This window comes from Cololabis saira, chromosome 13, assembly GCF_033807715.1.
Source record: "Cololabis saira isolate AMF1-May2022 chromosome 13, fColSai1.1, whole genome shotgun sequence".
Taxonomy (NCBI): Eukaryota; Metazoa; Chordata; class Actinopteri; order Beloniformes; family Belonidae; genus Cololabis; species Cololabis saira.
The window spans coordinates 37,196,098-37,221,935 of record NC_084599.1 but is presented as its reverse complement, the minus strand read 5'-3'; the positions used below and the strand labels follow the sequence as shown (position 1 = coordinate 37,221,935).

General features: G+C 39.0%; 1 protein-coding gene across 1 annotated transcript in view; it reads left to right on the top strand.

The window, feature by feature from the left end:
• The window catches only part of tns3.2 (tensin 3, tandem duplicate 2), a 106,443-nt gene that overhangs the window by 40,735 nt on the left and 39,870 nt on the right, over positions 1-25,838 (top strand). Inside the window, exons 15-17 of the mRNA XM_061738998.1 lie at positions 18,457-18,560; positions 21,616-21,724; positions 21,819-21,884. Coding sequence (XP_061594982.1) covers positions 18,457-18,560; positions 21,616-21,724; positions 21,819-21,884 — 279 coding nt within the window. The remainder of the gene's footprint in view (positions 1-18,456; positions 18,561-21,615; positions 21,725-21,818; positions 21,885-25,838) is intronic.

The window sequence follows — 25,838 nt, the reverse complement described above, 5'->3', positions numbered from 1 at the left end:
TCATTCATTCATTCATTCATTCATTCATTCATTCATTCATTCCAGACATGTCAAAACCGTTGTATAACCACTTTAACTCTACTATGAATCTATGCATCTATATACAAATAGATACACATGCATACACACATTTTGAACATACAGAATCCTTATAAATAAGTGTTTATATATATATATATATATATATATATATATATATATATATATATATATATATATATATATATAAATGTATCTATTTTAACTGAATGTATAAATAATAATGAATACATCTATAAAAATAAGTCTATACCCATATATATATATATATATATATATATATATATATATATATATATATATATATATATACACATAACTACATACCAAGATGGGAAGATTTATAGGATGACAGTAACTTACCTCTTCTGTATCTTACCTCTTCTCTTCACACCTGAACACTATCCTCTCCAGAGGGTGTGTGGATTTCTCAGTTAATAGTTTTACTTTTACACCAAATAAATAAATTGAATAAACACTTTTGAGTTTTTATGCTGAGAATATTTGGTAACACTTTATAATAACTAAACACTATTAAGCATTAGTTAAACATTAGTTAAGCATCAGTAAATGCTTAATTAATCATGAATTCATCATTAGTAAAGCATTATTCATACATTACTAAGCATTAATAAACAGTTATAAACCTTACAACTATACACTATTAAGCATTAGTAAGATGCTTAATTGATCATGAATTTATCATTTGTATAGCTGGATTCTCATACTTTGTAAATGATAGGTTCACCATTTATAAATAAGTATTATATGTCTGTAAAGGGTTCATAAGATCATTTAGAATGTCTAAGTAAATTATATACGAACCATTTGTATGTATATTAATGCGTACATTTGTACATGGTTAGTGTTAATACATGTTTTATGAACACTCATTCATTACTCAATGAATGATTTATTAGGGCCCGAGCACCTTCAGTGCGAAGGCCCTATTGTATCTGTAGGAATTTTTCTTTTCTTTTTTCTTTCTTTCTTCTGACGAAAGGAGGGCCTTTTTGCCCCCCTAAACGTGCCCAAAAAGTCACCAAATTTTGCATGCAAGTCAGGCCTGGCGAAAAATTTGATATTTAATGGTTTACATTAATGGGCGTGGCAAAATGGCTCAACAGCGCCCCCTTGAAAACATTGTGCCTCAAGCCCCACAATACGGTTTGACGTACATGCACGAAAATCGCTACACACCTGTATCAGACACAACTTAAAGAAAAGTCTCTTGGCGACATGGCCGAAACCGAACAGGAAGTCGGCCATTTTGAATTAATCGTGTCACTTTGGCGCAATTTGTGCCATTCCTTCGGCAGTTAATACGGCCCGAACCGTAACGTGCCCCCAAGTGTGTTATACATCAAAACGTGCGTCTCCATCCTGCGACAACACGCATTACTTTTCTCTTTCAAAAGCGTTACTGTGGCGACACTAGACGCCAAAAAGCGCGCCCCCCCCTTCATCTGATTGGTCCATATTTGATAGTTCCCCAAAAGTCACCAAATTTGGCATGCAAGCCAGGCCTGGCGATAAATTTGATATTTCATGGTTTGTATTAATGGGCGTGGAAAAATGGCTCAACAGCGCCCCCCGGAAAACTTTGTGCCTCAAGCCCCACAATACGGTTTGACGTACATGCACGAAAATCGGTACACACCTGTATCATGTCGCAACTTAAAGAAAAGTCTCTTGGCGCCATGGCCAAAACCGAACAGGAAGTCGGCCATTTTGAATTAATTGTGTAATTTTGGTGCAATTTATGCCATTCTTTCGGCAATTAATACGGCCCGAACCATAACGTGCACCCAGGTGTGTTATACATCAAAATGTGCGTCTCCATCCTGCGACTACGCGCATTACTTTTCTCTTTCAAAAGTGTTACCGTGGCGACGCTAGACGCCAAAAAGCGTGCCCCCCTTCATCTGATTGGTCCATATTTGATAGTTCTCCAAAAGTCACCAAATTTTGCATGCAAGCCAGACTTGGCGATAAATTTGATATTTCATGGTTTGCATTAATGGGCGTGGCCTAACGGCTCAACAGCGCCCCCTAGAATACTTTTCTCTGCCATAACTTTTGAAAGGTTTGACATAAAGAGTCGTGGGTGGTGTCATGGGACTCGGTATTGAGTCCTTGACCATAATTGGTGAAAATTAGCCCCGCCCCTTCTTCTGATTGGTTGTCCCTATTTCCTGCTATAACTTTTGAATGGTTTGACATAGAGAGTCGTGGGTGGTGTCATCAGATTCTGTATGGAGTCCTTGACCTTCATTGGCCTGAATTAGCCCCGCCCCTTCTTCTGATTGGTTGTCCCTTTTTTCTGCTATATCTTTTCAATGGTTTGACATAGAAAGTTGTGGGTGGTGTCATTTCTGATATGCTTATGGGGGCGGTGGCCGTGAGTGCGAGGGCCCGTTCATCGCTGCTTGCAGCTTTAATTAAGGTAGTTACTACTCATTAGTTAAGTGTTTCACGAGAGCCCATCTAAAGTGAGGACTATCTCTGCCTTACAGGGAATTATAAATGAGATAGAAGCAGTGATATAGAAAATGTCAATTGGTTAGTGTTAATACATGTTTTATAAACACTTATTCATACTCAATGAACAATTTATTAATGATAAATTCATGATCAATTAAGCATCTTACTAATGCTTAATAGTGTATAGTTGTAAGATTTATAACTGTGTTTATTAATGCTTAGTAATGTATGAATAATGCTTTACTAATGATGAATTCATGATCAATTAAGCATTTACTGATGCTTAACTAATTCTTAATTAATGCTTAATAGTGTGTAGTTATTATAAAGTGTTACCGAATATTTGTACGTATTGATCAATATGAGCAATCTGTATCTTCTTATACCGATCAGGCAAAAGTCCTCAGATTCTGATTCATTGCTGCAAATGTAATAATAATAATAATAAATTGTATTTATAGAGCACATTTTCACCTGAAGAACAAGTCTCAAGGCGCTTACAATAAAGATTAGAAAAAAAGAAAAAAATAGAAAATAAAAATAAAAGAGAAATAAAAATAAAAAAATAAAATAAAATAAAAAAGCTAAATTAGCAAAAAAAAGCACAAGGACATTCTAAAAAATGTGTTTCCTCTACAATCACCTGAGCACTTTTACACCCTCAAGAGTAAAGAGAGCTGCGAAACTAACACACGTCCAAGTTGTATTTGATGAGGTGACTGTGACCTCAGATGGTGAACCCTCATTCCTAACGCCGTCGTTGACTGTTTGATGGATCCACGTGTTTGTTAGCGCCTCTTTCTCACTGTTTCTCTTCAGCCCACCGGGACGTTCGCAGGGATTTATGTATTTATGTTCTGTCACGTCCACTGGGACGGTGCCCTGAGGAAGAGACACGTTTCAGCTTTGACCCCTGTCACTGATTTAGTTCATGTGGGTGCTTTAGGTGGGGGGACCCATGGGTGTATGAGTGATGTCATCGCTGAGAAGCTCCTGGATGAAGCAGCTGTTTGAGGCAGCTAACCTGTCAGCTCACCGTATCACAGCCAAAAATTAACCCTTTTACACAAGAAGTATTTAATAAAATAATGCTATATACTTTTTCAAATACAGTTATTTACTTTTAAGGATATTAAAAGTCATGTTAATTTAAGTGATCATATTTTTGAGCAATTTAGTGCAACTGTTTCAACTCCTGTTTTCAGAAAAAAAAGCCCAAAATAATATGATAAAACACACTTCACACCCCAGAGACTCACTGTTTGAACTGCTGCCATCTGGGAAACGATACAGACTCATGAAAACAAAGACAAACAGACTCAAACAGCTTTTATCCAACAGCAATAACCACTCTCAACAAAAACAGGAGCTAATGTGCAATAACAAAAAATGATTGTATGTTGATGAAAGTTCTTGTAATGTCCGTGTGTCGATGTATGTGTGGAGGGGGTAATGTGTCTAGATCAGGGGTCGGCAACCCGCGGCTCTAGAGCCGCATGCAGCTCTTTAGCGCCGCCCTAGTAGCTCCTGGAACTTTCTCAAAAATGTTTGACCTTTTTTTTCCTTTTTTTTTCTTTTTTTCTCTTTTTTATTCTTTTTTCTTTTTTTGTTCTTTTTTCTTTTTTTCTTTTTTCCCCCTTTTTTCTCTTTTTTTCTTCCTTTTTCCTTTCCTTTTTAATCTCGACATTTTGACTTTTTTCTCGAGATTGTATTTCAACATTAATCTCGACATTTCGACTTTTTTCTCAAAATTTTGACTTTTTTCTTGACATCTCGACTTTTTTCTCGACATTTCAACTTTTTTCTCAAGATTGTACTTCAACATTAATCTTGATATTCCGACTTTTCTCTTGAAATTTTGGCTTTTTTCTCAACATTTTGACTTTTTTCTCAAGAATTTCGACATTTTTCTCGAAGTGCATAATGAAAAAATAAATCTCCCCCCAGTTATAACTAATATAGAAACATGCAGCATGTGTTGCCTTCATTCTGTCTGTCTGTCTGTCTGTCTGTCTGTCTGTCTGTCTGTCTGTCTGTCTGTCTGTCTGTCTGTCTGTCTGTCTATCCATTTCACAAATGAATGCTGATGATCTGAAACTGTGTAGTTTCCCTCAAGCTTATGTATTCTTTTCATGACATCACTAAAGCGTTGATCATTCATTTGTTGTGTACTTTAAGACACATGTTTTCAATTTTATGTGGATCTACTTGAGTAGAATTGAGTAGGATTTAAGGTTCTGCCTTAAAAACACCCCTTAAATAGCACTTTTTGTTTAGTACAATGCATTGAATAGTTATGGGATGACTCCCTAATGTCCACTGATGTGGCAAACATGGGGGAGTTGCATTATCCAAAAATGCGTTTACTAAAGAACGACTGTCGTGACCACTATGCATGAAAAGGTTAATATTTAACTTTGCTTTTTGCTTTTTCAGGAAGAATTATACGTTTTCCTTGAAAGATGTATAATTGCTCGACACGTTAGGCCTGAGTGTTTGTGCATGTGTAGACTGAGAGTGTCAGGAGGTTGGAGGCTAATGTCTCTCCAGGGTGCATTTGAAGCAGCAGGCAACACTTGATTAGCTTCGTTACTGCGAGCACTTTTTCCACAAGGGGATGTTTTGAAGCAGGAACTTGTAAGCGACCAGGAATGCTTTTGAAGTTTTGACACAACACTTCATCCTTGTTCGACTCTGTCATCATCTTCTTCAGAAAGGGAACAGAGCAGCCCTCTAACTTGAAGGGATACTCGAGCTCCCTCGCAGGCTGCTGGGACAGTAACTGCGTTAGCTTTGGTTGAGTCACTGCAGCTACGCTTTCATGTGATCCGGAGATGATGGATGCTCCCTGTGAAAGCTGAGCTCTCTTTGTTCCTCGCCGCTGTTTACTCTTGTGTGCAACCGCGTTTAATCATGACACATGTAACGTATGTAAATCTCACTGGTGACACACTCTGGTCGCTCTCAAGTTTGTTTAATACAGTGAGATAATAAGATCCAGGGTTTAAAACTGATGCTCATGACTTGTCTGGTCTCGTAGTTTTCAAGGTGACGAGTGGATGAAACAAGAAAATGAATCAATATATAGTTATGAACAACTACGTGCCTACTATTAATGTAATTATCCGCCCCTTTCCTGTTACTTCAGGTGTTCCCCAGGGCTCTGTCCTGGGGCCTCTACTCTTCATCATTTTCTTCCTCTTGGCAATATTTTCTGTGAATTAAATATCCATTTCCATTGCTTCACAGATTCATCCAGCTTTCCTTTGCAGCTATCTGAAATAAAAACCTTAGATTTCTGAAAACCTGTGACAAACATAACTCCTTCTAAATGGAACCAAATCTACGTCATCCAAAGTTGACCGTCCTTCCCTCTCAATCCACAGCAGCTTATGGCACTTTTCCACTAGTACCTACTCAGCCCGACTCGCCTCGGTTTGGTTCTTTCCCACCAGGGGTCTAACGTGCCGAGTAGATACTTTTCTGTAACTATTCTGCCGAGGTTCTAAGCGGCTGAGTCGGCTGTATCTGACATCATCACACTACAGGCCACCCATTGGTCGGGGGGTTGGAGTCACACGTCTGAGTCAGGATGTGACATCAGAGAAAGAGCGACTCTGACGGATTCTTGTTCATTTTATTCGACCAGCAATGGCGGAAAAAGTCTGTTTCATGATCCAACTCTGAGGTGCAGATGTTCATAAACCTGGTGGCTGAGGAGAGAATTAAAAAGGGATCTAGAAGGGCGATAAGGAACGACCAGATCCACCAGGAGCTTTGTCACTTCATAGCTGCTCGCGGCTCCCAACGGACTTTTCAGCAACGCCGAGAGAAACAAACAAAAAAAAAGGTTGCCGCTTGAAGTTTCTCTCACTCTCATTTTTTAACTTGATATGGAACACAAGCCACAGACCCAGCAGCTCATATATCATCTACTCCAGGTTCTACATCTTTAGTGTTGTTTATGGAGCCAAATCAAGGCCAAAAAATAAAATAAATAAATAAAATTTGTACCTGAAAATTCAAGTTTTGAAAAAACTGAAAAAAGATGTGAACCTGAAAAAAAAATTTGAAACTGAAAAAAAAGACGTGAAACTGAAAAAAAAAGATGTGAAACTGAAAAAAAGATCTGATACTGAAAAAAAAAATTGAAACTGTAAAAAAACAAGATGATCAAGATCATGATCAAAACTTGAAATTTCAGGTTCAAATTTTATTTTCAAATTAGCAAAAGTTTTGGCCTTGATTTGGCTCCATAGTTGTTGTCTTCTTCATTTAGATCATACAATCAAATACGTCACAGCAGCTTCACTCCAACCTCCTACTTCTGCTCCAGGTGCTGAATTGAAGTGGAAAAGAAACCAGGCCAAGTTGAGTCGAGCTAAGTAGGTACTAGTGGAAAAGCGCCATTAGTTTCCTCCTCCTTAACACCTCATTATCATTTCACTCTCACATCTATAATATCATCCAGTCTGCACGTTTCCATCTACGTGACAACAATCGTCTCTCCCCCTCCCTCACCACCAGTCTCGTCACCTCTTTTAGAGACTATTGTAACTTTCTCTCTCTCATAAATCCCTCCACGAGGCTTAAATGGTGCGAATTCATCCATCCGAGCCCCATCATTTCACCAGATCACCCCAGTCCTACAGCAACTGCACCGACTCCTGATTAAAATCCTCCTGCACACATTCAAGGCCATCCTCAACCTTATCGTATCCGTCAGATCTCCTTCAGGCGGCCACCTCCTCCTGCTCCCTCAGGTCATCCACCTCCCCCTGCCCTCCGCCCGTCTCAGCACCCTCAGCAGATCTGTCAGCTGTCTGGGTTTCACGTCCTCTGGACATTAGGAATGGGCGATATTTTACTGTTCACGATAAACCGTCAAAAAAATTCCCCACGGTAAGAATTTATCATCTCGCGGTAAAAACGATAAATTCCCGTTGATGATGTTTTTGTGTAAAGCTGATTTATGGTTCTGTGTTAAATCAACGCACAACGTACGTGAAGGAAGGAAGGAAGGAAGGAAGGAAGGAAGGAAGGAAGGAAGGAAGGAAGGAAGGAAGGAAGGAAGGAAGGAAGGAAGGAAGGAAGGAAGGAAGGAAGGAAGGAAGGAAGGAAGGAAGGAAGGAAGGAAGGAAGGAAGGAAGGAAGGAAGGAAGGAAGGAAGGAAGGAAGGAAGGAAGGATATGAGCCTGAAAGAAAGAAAGAAAGAAATGAGCCTGAAAGAAAGAAAGAAAGAAAGAAAGAAAGAAAGAAAGAAAGAAAGAAAGAAAGAAAGAAAGAAAGAAAGAAAGAAAGAAAGAAAGAAAGAAAGAAAGAAAGAAAGAAAGAAAGAAAGAAAGAAAGAAAGAAAGAAAGAAAGAAAGAAAGAAAGAAAGAAAGAATTCCCGTTGATACGTGTTTGTGTAACAAACATGGCGGATCTGAGTCTTTCCAGTTTTGCAGTACAGGTGTAACTCATTTAATTGGTTTTTATTAATTCAATTTAATTGGTGTAGTTTAGTAGTATTTAGTATCTTTTAGATCAGTGTTTTGGGGGCTCCAAAGACTGAATGTGGTGATAGATTTATAGTTACAAAGATGGAGTTGAATTGGTATTTTTTTTTTTATTGTCATTTTTATCGTTATCGGGATAAATGCCAGAAATGATCGTGATACATTTTTTAGTCCATACCGCCCATCCCTACTGGACATCTGCAAAACCGAATCTCTCCCTCCGTTCAAATCCAGACTAGAAACTCAGCAAACTCTCTGTAATAATTCTATATGCCGTTTTATTTATTTCTTTTTTTTTTTTAAATCTCTGCACAGTGTCCTGGAGTGGTTTTAATTATCATGGATGCATTTGAACAGCAGCACATGCACTGAGACACCACCACAAAATGACCCGATGCAGAAGAAATGAAGAACAATCACGCCACATCTATTTTTAGTCGTCTCCAGAGCTTTCTAAAATACTTCATGCTTTAAGTCTTAGATTTAATGATTTTAGCAAACCCTCTGACCCAAATCAACGTTCAAGCTTTAGAAGGAAAGCCAAAGACTCTAGAGAGAGAGTGATTCTCCGTCCAGAGTACGAACATGTCGGTTAGATTTGTTAGGAAAAGAGATGCTTGAGGGCTTTTCCAAGGCATTGTTAAAGGTAAAGAGGGATGTGGCAGGGTGCGTGCCACGGGGGCCCGACCGAAGGACGGAGAGACACAGAGCTTCGTGCAGACCCTTTATTTAATAAAGCAAACTCACACCCACATGTGCACAAGCATCACACACAGCTTCTCAGACCTCTTTGCTGCTGTCCAGCTTTGCCTTATAAAGGCAGGCCGGGTGGAGGCGTGGCAGCCACTCAGGTGGATGGGACACAGGTGCGTGTCCCGTCAACCTCTCCACCCGGCCACAAGGGTCAACCCACATTTCACAGCATTTAAAAGCTGGTTTCACCACATTCTGGATCCTTGAAGGACAACAATCTGGACTGAGACTAATTCGTCCACATGGGATGACGGTAGCCGATGATGCAGCACAAATATGCAGAGCTGGTAGAGTAGCCAAAAATTGTACTCAAGTAAAAGTACTGTTACTTCAGAATAATATGACTCAAGTAGAAGTAAAAAGTAGTCATCCAAATAATTACTTGAGTAAAAGTAAAAAAGTACTTGGTGAAAAAACTACTCAAGTACTGAGTAACTGTTGAGTAACGTCTGATTAATTTTTTTAAACACAACCATTCAAACAGACAAAAGTACAAAATAATCATCTTCAGGCAAATAAAATCAATAAAATAATAAAATAAATTAAAATGAATAAAAAATATAAAAAATAGCTTAAATTAAAATAAGCTTAAAGTAAATTCAAGCACTTTAATAAATAAATAAATAAAATAACAGAATAAAAAAATAAATTAAGCAAGTGGCACAAAATTTCACGCCTTTGTACTTTTCTTTTTTAACCAGGCAGAACTAGAACAAGCCCATGAACTCATAGAAACTCATAAATGTGACAAAACATGCAAAAACAAACATTTTTCCCAAAGAATCACTCAGTGATGTCATGAGATTGACGCGTACACGGATAAAAGGGATAAAAGAAAAGTAACAGCTCAACGTAGCCTAATGTAGCGGAGTAAGAGGAACAGTTTCTTCTCAAATCTACTCAAGTAAAAGTAAAAAGTATAGTGATTCAAAACTACTCCTAAAAGTACAAAATTTCCCAAAACTCACTCAAGTAAATGTAACAGAGTAAATGTAACTTGTTACTTCCCACCTCTGCAAATATGATCAAATCAAAGGAACATCTCAGTCCTGGTCGCTGAAATAGATAAAGATATTGATATTGTTGTGTTGATTTGATTATTGACAGACATGAAAGAGTTGAGTCTCAGAGAGATTTATCTGTTGATCCTCCCTCCATGTGGACAAAGCTGAGACGAGCTGAGGAATGTGGGTCCATGGGGTCGTCTGGTGGAAAGGAGTTGTACATTTGGGAGGATGACAGCCAACAGACCTGGTTAACATCAACTTCCAGACTGGAAACATCCATTTTAAAGAAATGTTAAGTTCTGCAAGGCAAAGGTCGCTGGAGTAGTCTTATGTGTCAACACGTCCTCAACAGTGTTTATCAATTTAAGTTATGGGATTGACTTCCTTTTCATTTAACATCTTCATTTCATTTTTCCACTTGAATGAGGAGAGAACGTGTCCAACAACTTTACTTTTTCCTTTCTCGTCTATCGTTCAACCCAACAAGGGACTTGGGGTGTCTTTCATCTAAATGTATCTGTCAGCTCTATAACAGAGCGGGTCGTGGACCCAGAACCTCGCTGCCCTGCAGCTGAGAGACTGAACCGACTAGATTATCCACAGGTAAGAAGACAGCAGTGGAACAAGTGAAATAGTGGGTTTAGACAGAAAAAGGAAATTGAAATGGGACAATGTGCTTTCTTGATGAACCCCCAGCAGGATGGGTTCCCCAGAACCCCCAGAACCTGACAAAATACTGCGTCAACACCAGTGTTGTGCTAGTTACTGAAAAATAGTAACTAGTTACCGTTACTAGTCACTTCATTAAAAAGTAACTCAGTAACTCAGTTACTTAGACCAAAAAGTAATGCGTTACTATGAAAAGTAACTTTTTAGTTACTTTAAATAAAAACATTATTTTAAATGCTCCCATTTAATGCCCCTCTAGCCTTCATTTCAGCAGGTACTGTATGGATTTGCATTGTGCATCGTGTTCTGCATTCTAAACAGTCTCCCCGCTTCTTCACTTCATAACGTTGGTTGCTTAGCAACAAGCTGAGAACGACCAATGAGCTTCAGCAGCAGCTCAAGAACGGAACCCTTTGATGAATCGTTCATTACAGTTTTCAGATATAACCAATGGTGGCATGTCGCTTTATAAGAATCTTTTTGCCCAGAAGAAAAAGGAGCGACAACAACGACCCATAACTACTTTCTTCTCTCGAAAAAACTCAGCTGCACCGCGGCTTTAGACCCCGTCCACACGTAGCCGGATATCTGCGGATATCTGCTAAACCGGAGATATTTTCCTCCGTTTTGACCTGTCATCCACACGAAAACGCAAATAAACGAAGCTTTAAAAAAACTCCGGGCAAAGTGAAGATTTTTGAAAACTCCGTTTATGTAGATGCGTGTAGACACACACAACCGGAGTTTTGCGTTTTCGAACGTCACATTATGCGCCAAAACAACAACAAATCTGCTCTGACGTGCGCCTTTTGTTTACTACAGAACTACAGATGATCCAGCATCTGTTCTCCAAGCTATTAAATAAATGGTCTCTGGTCTTGACCACCGCTTACTGCGTTACACCGACACAGAGCCTACAACCGTAGGTTACGCGGCGACGCGCACCCTACGGTGCCCGCGGAGCCGCGGAGCCGCCGCGGAGCCCGCGGAGGTGCAGCTTCCCAGGAGCCGCAGATGATCTACAGGTTATGAATGTGGTCGAAAACGCAGATCTTCGGTTATGTGTGGATGCAAATTTTTTTATAAACGGAGGGGGGAAATATTCGTTTTTAAAAATACCCGGCTACGTGTGGACGGGGTCTTAGAGGAAAAAGACGCTACAGAGTCAGGATGCAGCGGCTCAGAAGAGCAGTGGAATACGTGCTGATCTCCGAAATTTGAAGCCTTCTATCATAATTGTAAAAAGAATTTCACTTATCACGGGTTATTTTTGGAACGTAACCCCTGCGAAAAACCAGGGATTACTGTAATGACAATATCTCCACGTTGCAAAACTCGCCTTCTCTTGGCTCATGACCGCTTATGTTTTTGAACGCACACACAAGCTTCACTGTAGCCAGAAATAACGGAGTAACGCACCGTTTCGTAACGGTAATTGCGTTACTGAATTTAAAAAGTAATGCGTTAGAGTATTAGTGACCGCCCAAACTAACGGGGTTACTGTAACGCGTTACTAAATAACGAGTTAGTCCCAACACTGGTCAACACACAAACAACAAAACCAGTGACTGGAACATATTTGGATAACTGAGCTTTGTAATTCTTCTTCCAGTAATTCCAGCGTTGCTTTATTAACTGTAAACTATCTTGCTGATATTAGGACGACTTTAGGCGCGTTTCCACCAGGGGGAGTTCTGGGTAAACCCGCCAGACAGGAACTTTTAACAGGGCCGACACTCTCTTCGGCCCCTTCAGCTGCCGCGTTTCCACTACGCTGTAGTACAGTGGCCGACAAGGGCCAAACGCACTGCAACGGCCTAATGTGTCTCAGTACAGAAACGATTCAAATTCACAAACTCAAAACGAGGTACAAAAAGAGGAACATGGTGCAAATGAAAAAACGTGCCAAACAGCTGACTGTAACGTTAAAATATAATAAAGAAACGTCTCGTAATGTACAGCGTTGTACAGTGATATAAACCACATTATATCACATTACCGTTCCCGATGTTTAAACCATGGATGTAAACACTGTGGTTCAGTCAGCTGTTCGGTCTCTCTCTACATCCCGTGTGTCTGTCCATTGAGCTGTTACGCTGAGAGCGCCCCCTGCAGGTTTGGTAACCGGTTATGAAGCGTTTTTCTTTTGAAGATGGTTTCTTGTTTTATATCGTTTTGTGCTTTGCATTGTTTCTCTATTTGCAGCGTTTGATGATGCTGCATTTGTCTTTGTTTTTTGCACCACGTTCCTCTTTTTGTACCTCGTTTTGAGTTTGTGAATTTGAATCGTTTCTGTACTTGAAGCCGTTTCCTTAACTGAGACGCATTAGGCCGTTGCAGTGCGTTTGGCCCTTGTCGGCCACCGTACTGTAGCGCCACACAAGAACCCCTGACTGAAACAATCTTGCCACCGACCAGGTGGTGGTGATGCGCATTTCTCCGCAGTTCGCAAACTGCCCAGCAGAAGAATGAAGAGAAGAAGAAACACGTAAACAACTGATGCTATTTGCCTTTTCTTTTTAAACATATACCGCAGTCGTAGTGATTGAGATTAGAAGAACCCCCCGCCGCCAGACCTCTATGTTGGTGTAACATGACAGCAAGACCTGACCCGACTCGTCTGTCCATCCATCGTTTTTTTTCACGTCTCCAACTTCATCAAATGTACTCGTAGCAAAATGCCTCAGGTCCAAATGCTTAAATGATTTGTGGTCACCTGATTTAAGTTCACGTGAGAGGGCTGAACTTAATTTCCTGCTTTCAGAATACCCAGTCAGCAGAGAGCCCCACGAGATAGAAAAACGTAACTCTGCTACTACAGGGCCGTTTTTGGCTCCATAAAGGTTCCTGAAGGCCACGTTACAGGGCCGTTCCTGGTAATGGAAACGAGCTTACCCGGTCCGGCCCTGAAAATCTTACCAGAACTCCCACTAGTGGAAATGTGCCTTTTCGTTTCGTGTGACATGTTTCTTAAGTTGCAGACGTCTTGCTTTGACGTTTCTTTACTAATGACACACTTGTAGCCTCAGTGAACTGTCACGACCTCTTACCTTTGATTGTTGCCGTTCGTCAGGAGTCACCCACTGGACATGTTTGAAAAGTGGCAGTTTTTTAGTCGTAAGCCGGCAGGAGGTGTAACACATCCTTAGTAGGTATAGATACTGTACATACAGAAGGCATGGATGCAAAAATGACCAGAAATGATTGTCTCAAGGTCCAATCAAAATTTTGAATGAAAATAAGATACTTTTCTGCCTATTGTTTAAAGGGGAACTAATTATGGCATCTAATACCTATTTTAAACAGGCCTTGAATGTCTTACAAACAAGCTTTTGATTGTTTTTGCTAAATAAATTAGAAATTCAGCCTCTAAACCATGTCTTTATCATCTCATTCTCTAACCTCATTATCTATGCAGGATTCTGAGTGGGCGGGGCTATGATAATGAGGCACTGTGCTGATTGGCTGCCTGAATGACGCCATACACCGCTACGGAAAAATGGTGGAAGCTCCGGCCGGCGGAGTTAGCCGGCGACCAACCTATATAAATCGCTCCCGTCACGTAACGATGGGAGCAGAATCTTATTGGCTCGTAGATCCACATCACACTGGATGGCTCATCCGGGCGGCTGTACAGACACTGCAGAATCTGGTTGCTTTCCTCCTTCTCTGAGTTGTCAGGCTGAGGGGAGACCAATTTATATATGTTAAAGCAAGAGAAAACCTGTTTTTCATAATAGCTCCCCTTTAACATGTCAGGCAAAAACTAAATATCCACAGCATTCAACATTTTTCCTGGAGGAAATAGCCTCAGAGGAGCTTTCATCCTAATTCCTTTCCCTTCAATACAAAGAATCATCCTGGTTCCTCCAGAGTTTTACCTCCTTTGACCTCCTGCAGGAGAAACTGTCCCTGGATGTTGTGAATAGATGCCCAACCGACCCGAGCAGGGAGGCCAGACCAGACCAGAACTACTGTGGTTGAATGTTGCGGTAAAACACTTGTTTTATTAGGGAATCTACATCTGTCTTGGTGGATTTTAATAGCGGTTCTTGGATGTTCCTGTCTGGGTCATCGCGAGGTGTTTTTAGATGAGACAGTTTCTCGTGTTTAATGTTATGGTGTAAATCTGAGGGGTGTCGTTGCTTCCCTGTTGCCTGAGGCCGATTTTGAGGGGAGGGAAGAGGAGTCAGGACGTGTTTGGAGTAGTATGATGTAACGTGATGCCCAGAGCTGGGTAGTAACGAGTTACATTTACTCCGTTACATTTACTTGAGTAAGTTTTGGGAAATTTTGTACTTTTAGGAGTAGTTTTGAATCACTGGACTTTTTACTTTTACTTGAGTAGATTTGTGAAGGAGAAACTGTTCCTCTTACTCCGTTTTGTCACATTTACACAGACTCAAACACACACAGAGTTTCTATGAGTTCATGGGCTTGTTCTAGTTCTGCCTGGTTAAAAAAGAAAAGTACAAAGACTTGAAATTTTGTGCTACTTGTGCTTACGGTAATTTATTTTTTTATTCTGTTATTTTATTTATTCTATTATTTATTAAAGTGCTTGAATTTACTTTAAGCTTATTTTAATTTAAGCTATTTTTTTAAATATTTTTTATTCATTTTAATTTATTTTATTATTTTATTAATAATAATAATAATAATAATAATAATAATAATAATAATAATAATAATGACTTGGATTTATATAGCGCCCTTCTAGGCACCCAGAGCGCTTTACAGAAATCATCATTGATTTAATTTGCCTGAAGATGATTATTTTGTACTTTTGTCTGTTTGAATGGTTGTGTTAAAAAAATAAATCAGACGTTACTCAACAGTTACTCAGTACTTGAGTAGTTTTTTCACCAAGTACTTTTTTACTTTTACTCAAGTAATTATTTGGATGACTACTTTTTACTTCTACTTGAGTTATATTATTCTGAAGTAACAGTACTTTTACTTGAGTACAATTTTTGGCTACTCTACCACCTCTGGTGATGCCCTGCTGTCTTGTCTGCTCGGTCTAACTATCTTCACCAAAGTGGATGAGGCAGCGCTGGATGTAGGAGATGGAGGTTCTCAGAACCATGCTACCCTGAAATACAACAGGGTTTGGGGAGTCCGTTGACCTCTTTGGCTTGTTATCAATAAATCCCACACGTTTCCCGCGTTCCTGTATCATTTTGCCCTCCCCTGCCTTGTTGCAATTGCCTCGGTACATTATGTACCGGTGAAAATGGCTATAAAAGGGACTGTCACTATAAACCCAGTTTAACCAGAGTGAATTTTCACCAAGTAAGGTCCGACAGAGTACGACGGAGTATTAGGGCCAAACTAAAACAAAAGAAAATTGGAAATTACGAGAATAAAGTCATAATGGTGCGAGAATAAAGTCGTAATAGAATAAAGTCGTAATATTATGAGAATAAAGTCGTAATATTACAAGAATAAAGTCGTAATATTACGAGAATAAAGTCGTAACATTACAAGAATAAAGTGGTAATTTATGAGAATAAAGTGTTCTAACAGGAAGAACATCTTCTCCCTGTGTTAAAATGAGGAATATTGAGCATCTTGTGAAGTTATATTTAATATTTATAATATATTTAATATTACAACTTTATTCTCGTAATATTACGACTTTATTCTCAAAATATTACGACTTTATTCTCACAACATTATGACTTTATTCTGGTAATATTACGACTTTATTCTCGTAATATTACGACTTTATTCTCACAACATTATGACTTTATTCTGGTAATTTTACGACTTTATTCTCATATTATTATGACTTTATTCTCGTAATTTCCATTTTTTTTTTTTTTTTTTGTCTTAGTTTGGCCCTAATACTCCGTCGTAGCAGAGGGACGTCCCTTCACTTATAAAGTCCTTTATCTTGTTCTCTCCACACATGAAGCTATTTCAAGCCTCGGCAATGTGAAAAACTTTTCTTATCGTGTTCCACAAAAGCAATTACACATTCTTCCCAGATACATGCAGCAGATATTCACTGTAGTCTGTAAAAGCGGTCTGGCTTCTGTGGACGACTCACGACTGATCGCTCCAGCAGATATTTCCCCCGACGAGACGCAGCGATGTTCCAGCATCTGTTCTGGGGAAGTCCTGCTTCGTCACACCGTGTTTGTCTGGGCGATAGTCACCGACAGACGACAGACGTGCTGAGAGATGCCTTTGTGAGCGGCAAACACGCCGAACATGAATCACTGTCATCACCTTTCATAAGCGGGCTGGCGTCGGGTCACAACAGCGCTGCGGTTTCATGTTGTGGCTTTTTCTAAGAGACCAGACACAACCGTCTGTGGACGTTACACTTAGAGTTTGATTCACAACTTGATCATCATGTCCAGTAGGGATGGGCGGTATGGACTAAAAAATGTATCACGATCATTTCTGGCATTTATCCCGATAACGATAAAAAAAAATACCAATTCAACTCCACCTTTGTAACTATAAATCTATCACCACATTCAGTCTTTGGAGCCCCCAAATCACTGCTCTAAAAGATACTAAATACTACTAAACTACACCAATTAAATTGAATTAATAAAAACCAATTAAATTTCTTCTTTCTTTCTTTCTTTCTTTCTTTCTTTCTTTCTTTCTTTCTTTCTTTCTTTCTTTCTTTCTTTCTTTCTTTCTTTCTTTCTTTCTTTCTTTCTTTCTTTCTTTCTTTCTTTCTTTCTTTCTTTCTTTCTTTCTTTCTTTCTTTCTTGCTAATTTCTTTCTTTCTTGCTAATTTCTTTCTTGCTTCTTTCTTTCTTGCTAATTTCTTTCTTGCTTCTTTCTTTCTTGCTAATTTCTTTCTTGCTAATTTCTTTCTTGCTAATTTCTTTCTTGCTTCTTTCTTTCTTGCTAATTTCTTTCTTTCTTTCTTTCTTTCTTTCTTTCTTTCTTTCTTTCTTTCTTTCTTGCTAATTTCTTTCTTTCTTGCTAATTTCTTTCTTTCTTTCTTTCTGGCTCATATCTTTCTTTCTTTCTTTCTTTCTTTCTTTCAGGCTCATTTCTTTCTTTCTTTCTTCCTTCCTTCCTTCACGTACGTTGTGCGTGGATTTAACGCAGAACCATAAATCATCTTTACACAAAAACATCATCAACGGGAATTTATTGTTTTTACCGTGAGATGACAAATTCTTACCGTGGGGAATTTTTTTGACGGTTTATCGTGAACAGTAAAATATCGCCCATTCCTAATATCCAGAGGTGTCAAGTAACAAAGTACAAATACTTTGTTACCTTACTTAAGTAGAAATTTTGGTTATCTATACTTCACTGGAGTAATTATTTTTCAGACGACTTTTTACTTTTACTCCTTACATTTTCACGCAATCTTATCTGTACTTTTTACTCCTTACATTTTAAAAACAGCCTCGTTACTCTATTTCATTTCAGCCTTTAAAAAAAAACTATCCAGTTAAATTGCTCCATCCGGATAGAGTGAATTTGGTTGTGGTTGTTTCAGATGTTCTTGTCCAGTTTTGTTCTTACATCCGTTCCCTCAGATTCCTGCAACTAAACTTGGATGTACATTCCAATAAAGGTTAGGATAAATGATAACATGCCTCTGAAGTTTGACTTTTTGCACCATTACAATACTTATAGGCAACTAGTCACCATATCTGCTGCTCTCTGAAACACATGTTAATGCTCAATAGTACACATATATGCTTCTTTAATATATTTGCATTATACTAAGATGCATTAATTTTCAATGGCTTTTGTCCTTAATGGCTTTTTTCCCCCTTACATTACTTTTACTTTTATACTTTCAGTAGTTTTGAAACCAGTACTTTTATCCTTTTACTTGAGTAGAAAACTTGAGTTGATACTTCAACTTCTACAGGAGTATTTTTAAACTCTAGTATCTATACTTCTACCTGAGTAATGAATGTGAATACTGAAGACACCTCTGATCATGTGTGACTGTCTCCTGTCTCCCTGTCCTCCCCTCCGGCCCCTCTTGTGTCCCCTGAATCCCGATCAGACTGGAAGCAGCACCAGCAGGTCAGCGATGACTACGCCGGTCCCCGGAGCCCGGGACAAGGCGGCCGACCCCCGAGGGCCGGAGGCTCCCCGGCGTCTCCACAGGTAAGAGAGAAAACACGTCTGTTCTCACCTGACAGGTATCACACCTCACACACATGAGGGAGAGACACACGGCTTCTCTTTCACATTTTCTAGTCTTGACTAGTGTTGTTTCTGGCAGCCTGTTTCAATTTTAGTTTTTATTAGTTTTAGTCAGTACTGGAGTTGAGGGGGGATGAGGGGGGATGGCATCCCCCCCTGAAATAAAAACGGTCAAAATCATCCCCCCTGTAAAACTGCCATCCCCCCCTTTCCATCCCTTATGTCATTTCATCAATGAATGTGGTTTTACTGCTATTTCAACATTTAGAGTCATCACCAGAAAAATAACACCAGAAAAATAACTTATTTGACAATTTTCACCTGTTTCAAGTAAATTTTCACTTGAAATAAGTAGAAAAATCTGCCGGTGGGACAAGATTTATCTTCTCATTACAAGCAAAAAAATCTTGTTCCCTTGGCAGATTTTTCTACTTATTTCAAGTGAAAATCTACTTGAAACAGGTGAAAATTGTTGTTTTTTCCAGTGATGAGTCTTGTTTTAAGTGTAATGAGATTTTTTTTAATAAAATGAGACATTTTAACTAGAAATAAGACAAATATTCTTGTTAAGATTGTGAGTTTTTGCAGTGATCCATTTTACTTATCCTGTGAAGGACAGAGTCATATTGATAAGTTCAGAAAACTGTTTTTTATTGTTGTGTTTTGATGTATTTGATGTAAGCCCAGTGGATATTTAAAGCTTACAGAAGGCTGCATTTAACTGCTGCTATGTCATTCCTGCAGTATTTCTGCAGCTGTTTTGGTCAGTGCTATTATTTGTAATATATTATATTATTTGTAATCAGCACAAATTATCTGTCCCCATATGATAAAATCCACCATCCCCCCTGACTTTTATTTACAACTTGAGTACTGGTTTTAGACACGTTCATTCTCCTTTTAGTCGTGACGTTTCAGTCGAATAAAAGTCTGAGCATTTTAGTCTTTTTTTAGTCAGAATTGTCCAGGACCATTTAAGTCACGTTTTAGTCAAAGATTGTATTTAGCCAAACCCATTTTACAATTCAAACAAGGTTATTTTTATTTAGCCTTTATTTAATCAGGTTAGACCCATTGAGGTCTGGGGTCTCTTTTACAAGGGAGACCTGGCCAAGATAGCAGCAACATAGTTACAGAATTAAAAGATAAAAAACAAAATTAATTACATAAAAACATAATGAATTAAAACACTTGCATACAGACAGTCTGAACTCCAATGTTTTTCATCAGAGCTTTAAATTCAGTCACAGGTTTCGTAAATGCAGTTCGGGTTGAAGTTTATTCCAAGCATCTGGTGCTGAAAACCTAAAAGCTTTCTTCCCAAATTCCGTTCTTATTTTTAGAACAACCAAATGCAGAATGTCCATTGAGCGGAGATCATAACCTCCTTGTTTCCATGTTAAAAGAGAAGATAAATAAGAAGGAATTTTACCCAGAATGGCTTTATAAATGAACATTACATTGAACAAATTAATGAATAAATGAACGACGTGAGCGTTATGTTATTATTATATTATTGTTACCTTATAGACTCAAGAATACATTCATTCCAGATACAGAAGACTCTAATTTGAGTTTACAACATATTTATTTTTTCCGCGTTTCTCCCCATCTTTTTCTTTTTCGACGACACATTGGGTTTTCTTTTCCACGTCTATGTAGGAAAGTGGATCCAAAGATGGTTCTTCTTCTTCTTCTCCAGCCCCAGAGCAGATCCCTGCGTTTCTCTATGTAACTTTGTTTTTAATGTACGTTAACTAGAGCTCTGCGTTAACGGCATCAGCCTCTAACTCTGCAGCTGCATCTTCTGGATCTGATTCCTGCTGCAGCGACTGGGATTGAGGACTAACGTCACCCAGCAGAACTAAACCAGAGAAACTACTGAAAACATGGACATTAAACCAGAGAAACTACTGAAAACATGGACATTAAACCAGAGAAACTACTGAAAACATGGACATTAAACCAGAGAAACTACTGAAAACATGGACATTAAACCAGAGAAACTACTGAAAACATGGACATTAAACCAGAGGAAACTACTGAAAACATGGACATTAAACCAGAGAAACTACTGAAAACATGGACATTAAACCAGAGAAACTACTGAAAACATGGACATTAAACCAGAGAAACTACTGAAAACATGGACATTAAACCAGAGAAACTACTGAAAACATGGACATTAAACCAGAGAAAACTACTGAAAACATGGACAATAAGGATCTTTGTTACAATATTTCGTCTTGTTTTGGTCAACGAAAATGAAGACACATTCTAGCAGTTTTTATTTTGTAATCTACATTTTTTTTTTTTTTTTTTTTTATTGAGATCAATAGCCAAAGTAACAATGGTACATACATCTTCATAACTACTTTGAAGAAAAAAAACCAATAGAAAGATCACTACATTCAGTGACCGTAGTGTACCAAGTATCACTAAAAGAAAATCACAAGTCAAAGATTTTTTTCCCTTTTTTTTTAACCCCTCCAAAATAGAAACATAAAAATAAAATAAAAATAAATGGATATAAAATTATAGCAGGATAAGAATTAATTACGCAAAAAAAGAATAGAAAATAAATAAATAAAAAGAAAATAAAAAAAGAATAAATTAAAAAAAAAAAAAAAAAAAAGAGAATACAGCTCACTAAACTATTACTCTAAACACCATAATGTTATCTACATTTAAGTCTCGTTTTTCCTCTATGATATTGCATTATATATTTAATTATCGTTATCATCACATGACCAGCATTTTCATTGCGTCTCGTCTCGTTTTCCTCAGGTGATAAAGGTTCGTTGACGACGATATTTAGTCATAATTTTCATTGACTAAAGCAACTTTAGTCTTGAGCTTCCTGCTCTCGTATGAAAGAGCCAACTGTTTACATGAAAACAGGCTGCAGCCGCTCAGGCATCACAAGACTGATTTCTGCTGGTGTGTGTGTTTGAACGGGAACGGGAGAGAGAGTCCTGCTCTTCACTCTTTTCCTTGTTGTGTTTCTTTCTGAAAGCATGGGCTTCTCACCAAGACCAACAGCGTGGACCATTACAGCCAAGTCCACGCCTCACGCATCGTCCTCTCTACCCCAGCCTTCCCAGTGTCTCCCCCGACGCCCTACGGTGAGAGATAAACTCAGATGGACGGCTGTGGCCGAGGATGTTTTTCTGCATTTTTAAAATCTTATCAGAGTCTTCCTCCTCCTCCTCTTCCCAGTGAAAAACTTCTCTGAGCTTTCCGGGCTCAGGACAGGGGGGCAGTGGGACCAGAGCTGGACACAAGGTACGCTTTCCCACGAGTGTGTACGTGTGTGTGTGTGTGTGTGTGTGTGTGTGTGTGTGGCCTCGTATGCAGTACTCGAGTTGTAAAAATAATTCAGGGGGGATGGTGGATTTTATCATATGGGGACAGATAATTTGTGCTGATTACAAATAATATAATATATTACAAATAATAGCAGTGACCAAAACACCTGCAGAAATACTGCAGGAATGACATAGCAGCAGTTAAATGCAGCCTTCTGTAAGCTTTAAATATCCACTGGGCTTACATCAAATACATCAAAACACAACAATAAAAAACAGTTTTCTGAACTTATCAATATGACTCTGTCCTTCACAGGATAAGTAAAATGGATCACTGCAAAAACTCAAAATCTTAACAAGAATATTTGTCTTATTTCTAGTAAAAATGTCTCATTTTAGTAAAAAAAATCTTATTACACTCAAAACAAGACTCATCACTGGAAAAAAACAACAATTTTCACCTGTTTCAAGTAGATTTTCTCTTGAAATAAGTAGAAAAATCTGCCAGTGGAACAAGATTTTTGTGCTTGTAATAAGAAGATAAATCTTGTCCCACTGGCAGATTTTCCTACTTGTTTCAAGTGAAAATTTACTTGAAACAGGTGAAAATGGTCAAATAAGTTATTTTTCTGGTGATGACTCTAAATGTTGAAATAGCAGTAAAACCACATTCATTGATGAAATGACATAAGGGATGGAAAGGAGGGATGGCAGTTTTACAGGGGGGATGATTTGGACCGTTTTTATTTCAGGGGGGGATGCCATCCCCCCTCATCCCCCCTCAACTCCAGTACTGCTCGTATGAGTGTATGTCAGCGGCGAAAACTCCGCTTTCACTCCTGATTCCTGCTGGATGAGGTTCAAGAGTCGGCTGGAATGTCCTCCTGGCATAATACACACACACACACACACACACACACACACACACACACACACACACACACACACACACACACACACACACACACACACACACACACACACACACACACACCTACCTGTACTCTGCTGCTCATGGGTTAATGTGTGGACAACAAGGCTTTTATTGTGGTAACACAACATTTATTTTGGTAATTCCACTGTGGTCAGGAGCCGACACACTCCTTTGTTCCCTCGTTATTTCAGATCCAACATTAATATAACTTGAGGAAATGGGTTGTGGGTACTCTGAGAAGAGCAGGGCAGCTGATGCTGGATGTGGGCTAATAATAGTCGGCGGTCGGTAACAGAGGAAGAGCCCGCCGCTGGCAGGATGTCCACCAGCGTCCTGTTCTGGGAGGGACGGGAGCAGAGGGAGGGTCTTTTGTTGTTGGAACATCCTGCCGGAGCAGATCTGCACCTCACAGCTGCAGCACAAAGTTACTACGATTTCTCTCAACAGTTGGAGTCACATTTATTGATGCATATTTACATACAATGGAGTTATGTGCAGTGGTTTGCAACGTGGTCGCCTGCTAGAGGTCAGATTCATCTGACACTGACATAAAAAAAAATCAAAGAGGTTAAATACCCCACGCCCATATTTCTTTAGTAAATGTGTAAAGATACCAAAAATCCAAATAAGTCCAATAAATCAGAGAAACATCAAGTCAGATCCACTTTAGGACCCGTTTACGGATTTCTGCTGTTCCATTCAGGATTCAGGATAAAAGTACTAAAAAAACATTAGCTTCGTAATATGTTGCAGGGGATGCAAGCGCTGCGTCCTCTGCAGGTCTGCTGCATCAAACCAGGACGACCTTCCTGATTATTTTCACCTTCAGTGCAAACTCGACTGATCTCAATCTTTATTTATAGTTGTTTTCATTAATTTGATGCGTCAATTTACTTCTTGATGATTTATTAACCGCAAAGTTTCATTATTGCGTGACATTTGAATTCTTTATTTGTTTGAGTTTTTTTCTTTTTTTCTATTTTTTTCAAAAATATGATTATATTACTTTGATGCCACAAAAGGCTTTTACTTATATCAACTCAACTCAATCTTTATTTATAGAGTTTAAAACAACCAAGGTTGACCAAAGTGCTGTACAGTTAAAAAACAGCTTAAAAAAAGCATATAAAGATAAAATTAATAGAATAAAATGGGTACAAAATACAAGAATACAATGAAATAAAAAAAGAGTAAAATGATGAAAAATTTAAATAAGTTTGAAATAACATTTTGCCAGAATCCACTAAAACTGTCTATTTTAGCAGCTTTAACAGCTCTCTGGTGGACGGACAGACCGTCACGAAGAGTAAACTATTGGTATTTTGCATTTGATTTAATGTTTGGGTGCATCTGCATGTGTGTCTGTATTTAATTACAGTTTTGTGTTTATAACAGCCAGATATGATGCTGATATTTGGTGTAATCTGGCTACTTTAATGGTAAATAATATAATTTCAATCTTTAATATTTAAAATTAATTTTAATTCAGTAACATTTCCTATTCCCTCCTTCTCTGAGGTGGAGGGGGGTGTTGGAGCTGGTTATTCTGCTAGAGAACTTTGGGACTAGTTAGTAGTCGTGTCAATCCTTAAAAGCACTGGAGTCAATCCTCCTATAGTGTAGAAATAGCGGTAGTGCAGTCGCCACACATATCTGATCTCAGCTGATGGATGGAAACATTTATAGTGAGTTCAACATCATCATCCACTTCTCTGTGTTATTGAGCTGCAGTTGAATACAAGCTTGTAACTGAACCGGCGGTGTTCATGTTGGCGTTTTGTTGTGATGGGTTTGTTCTTCAAGGGCGAATCTGCCTGTTTGCTGTAAACACGTTCACCAGAGCAGAGAGGCGGCAGGGAGGAGAGGACGGTTATTACGTGACACAAACACCTGACTCTCTCCTTGCTGGACGGATCAGAGAAGAATTAACAAAAGGCATCAGATGTCTTTCGCCGTGGCTTCTCTGCGGGTCAGACAACAGCTTCCTGTTTCCCACGTGAAGCTCAGACCACGGTCTGGGAAACGATCCGTCTGGACGCAGCGAGAAAATCATTTTCATTTTATTTGCTCAGTCATTAGTCGGCTAATTTCAGCCCAGACTGCTGCTGCGGCCTGCAGGCGGGTCGGAACCAGAACGCCCTCTCAGACTGAACGCCGTGCTATCAGCGGGCGCTGGCGTTGCTGTGAGCTCAATTAAAGCATTAAAATGGAAGACGGATTCGTCTGAGTAGGTTACACAACGTGCTGTGGATTCAAATTCCACGCCGAGAGTAAACAGGAACTCCATCCATGTTTATTCAGCATCTTAAAAACAGAGTAGTTATGTGTTTTACTGGGAGACGATCAAAGAGAGGGATCTTAAAGAGGATCGCCGTGTGTTTGTGGAGGAGCGACGCTGACAAACCACTCGTGCTTCTGTGGGACGGAGCCAAAGTACTTAAGTTAAGTACTTTGGCTCTGTATTTTGGAATATGACCTTTTGCGTATCGCGGCTTAGCGAGGAGAAAACCGGCCCTCAGACGTCTGTAATTCAGGAAATGAAGAGCAAAGTACAAGCGGTAAAGATGTTGGTTTCAGTTTGAGCAGCTGCAGCTCTGACAAAGCCACTAAAGGACAATTATGAACCATAAAGCAATTAAGTACATTATTGTTTTTAACAGAACTTCATTGAAGAACTGAGGCGACTACTGTAGAAGGATGATCAGTGTTTCTGGTTTTGGCTCCAAGAGCATCGATCTTTACTGAGTTTTACCTGGACTTTTAAGATTCAAATGTTTCTGCAGCATATTGAAGTTAGAAAACAATTAATAATGAATTAACGCATCAAACAAGCAAATATAATCATCAAACAGCAAGTCAGAAATAACAAATACTGTATTTTGCGGACCATAAGGTGCACCGGGTTATAAGACGCATGATAAAACATATATAAAGCCAAACAAAACCGTCTGGTAAGTCCAACTTTATTCACAATAACTCAGAATATCGTTCAGTTGT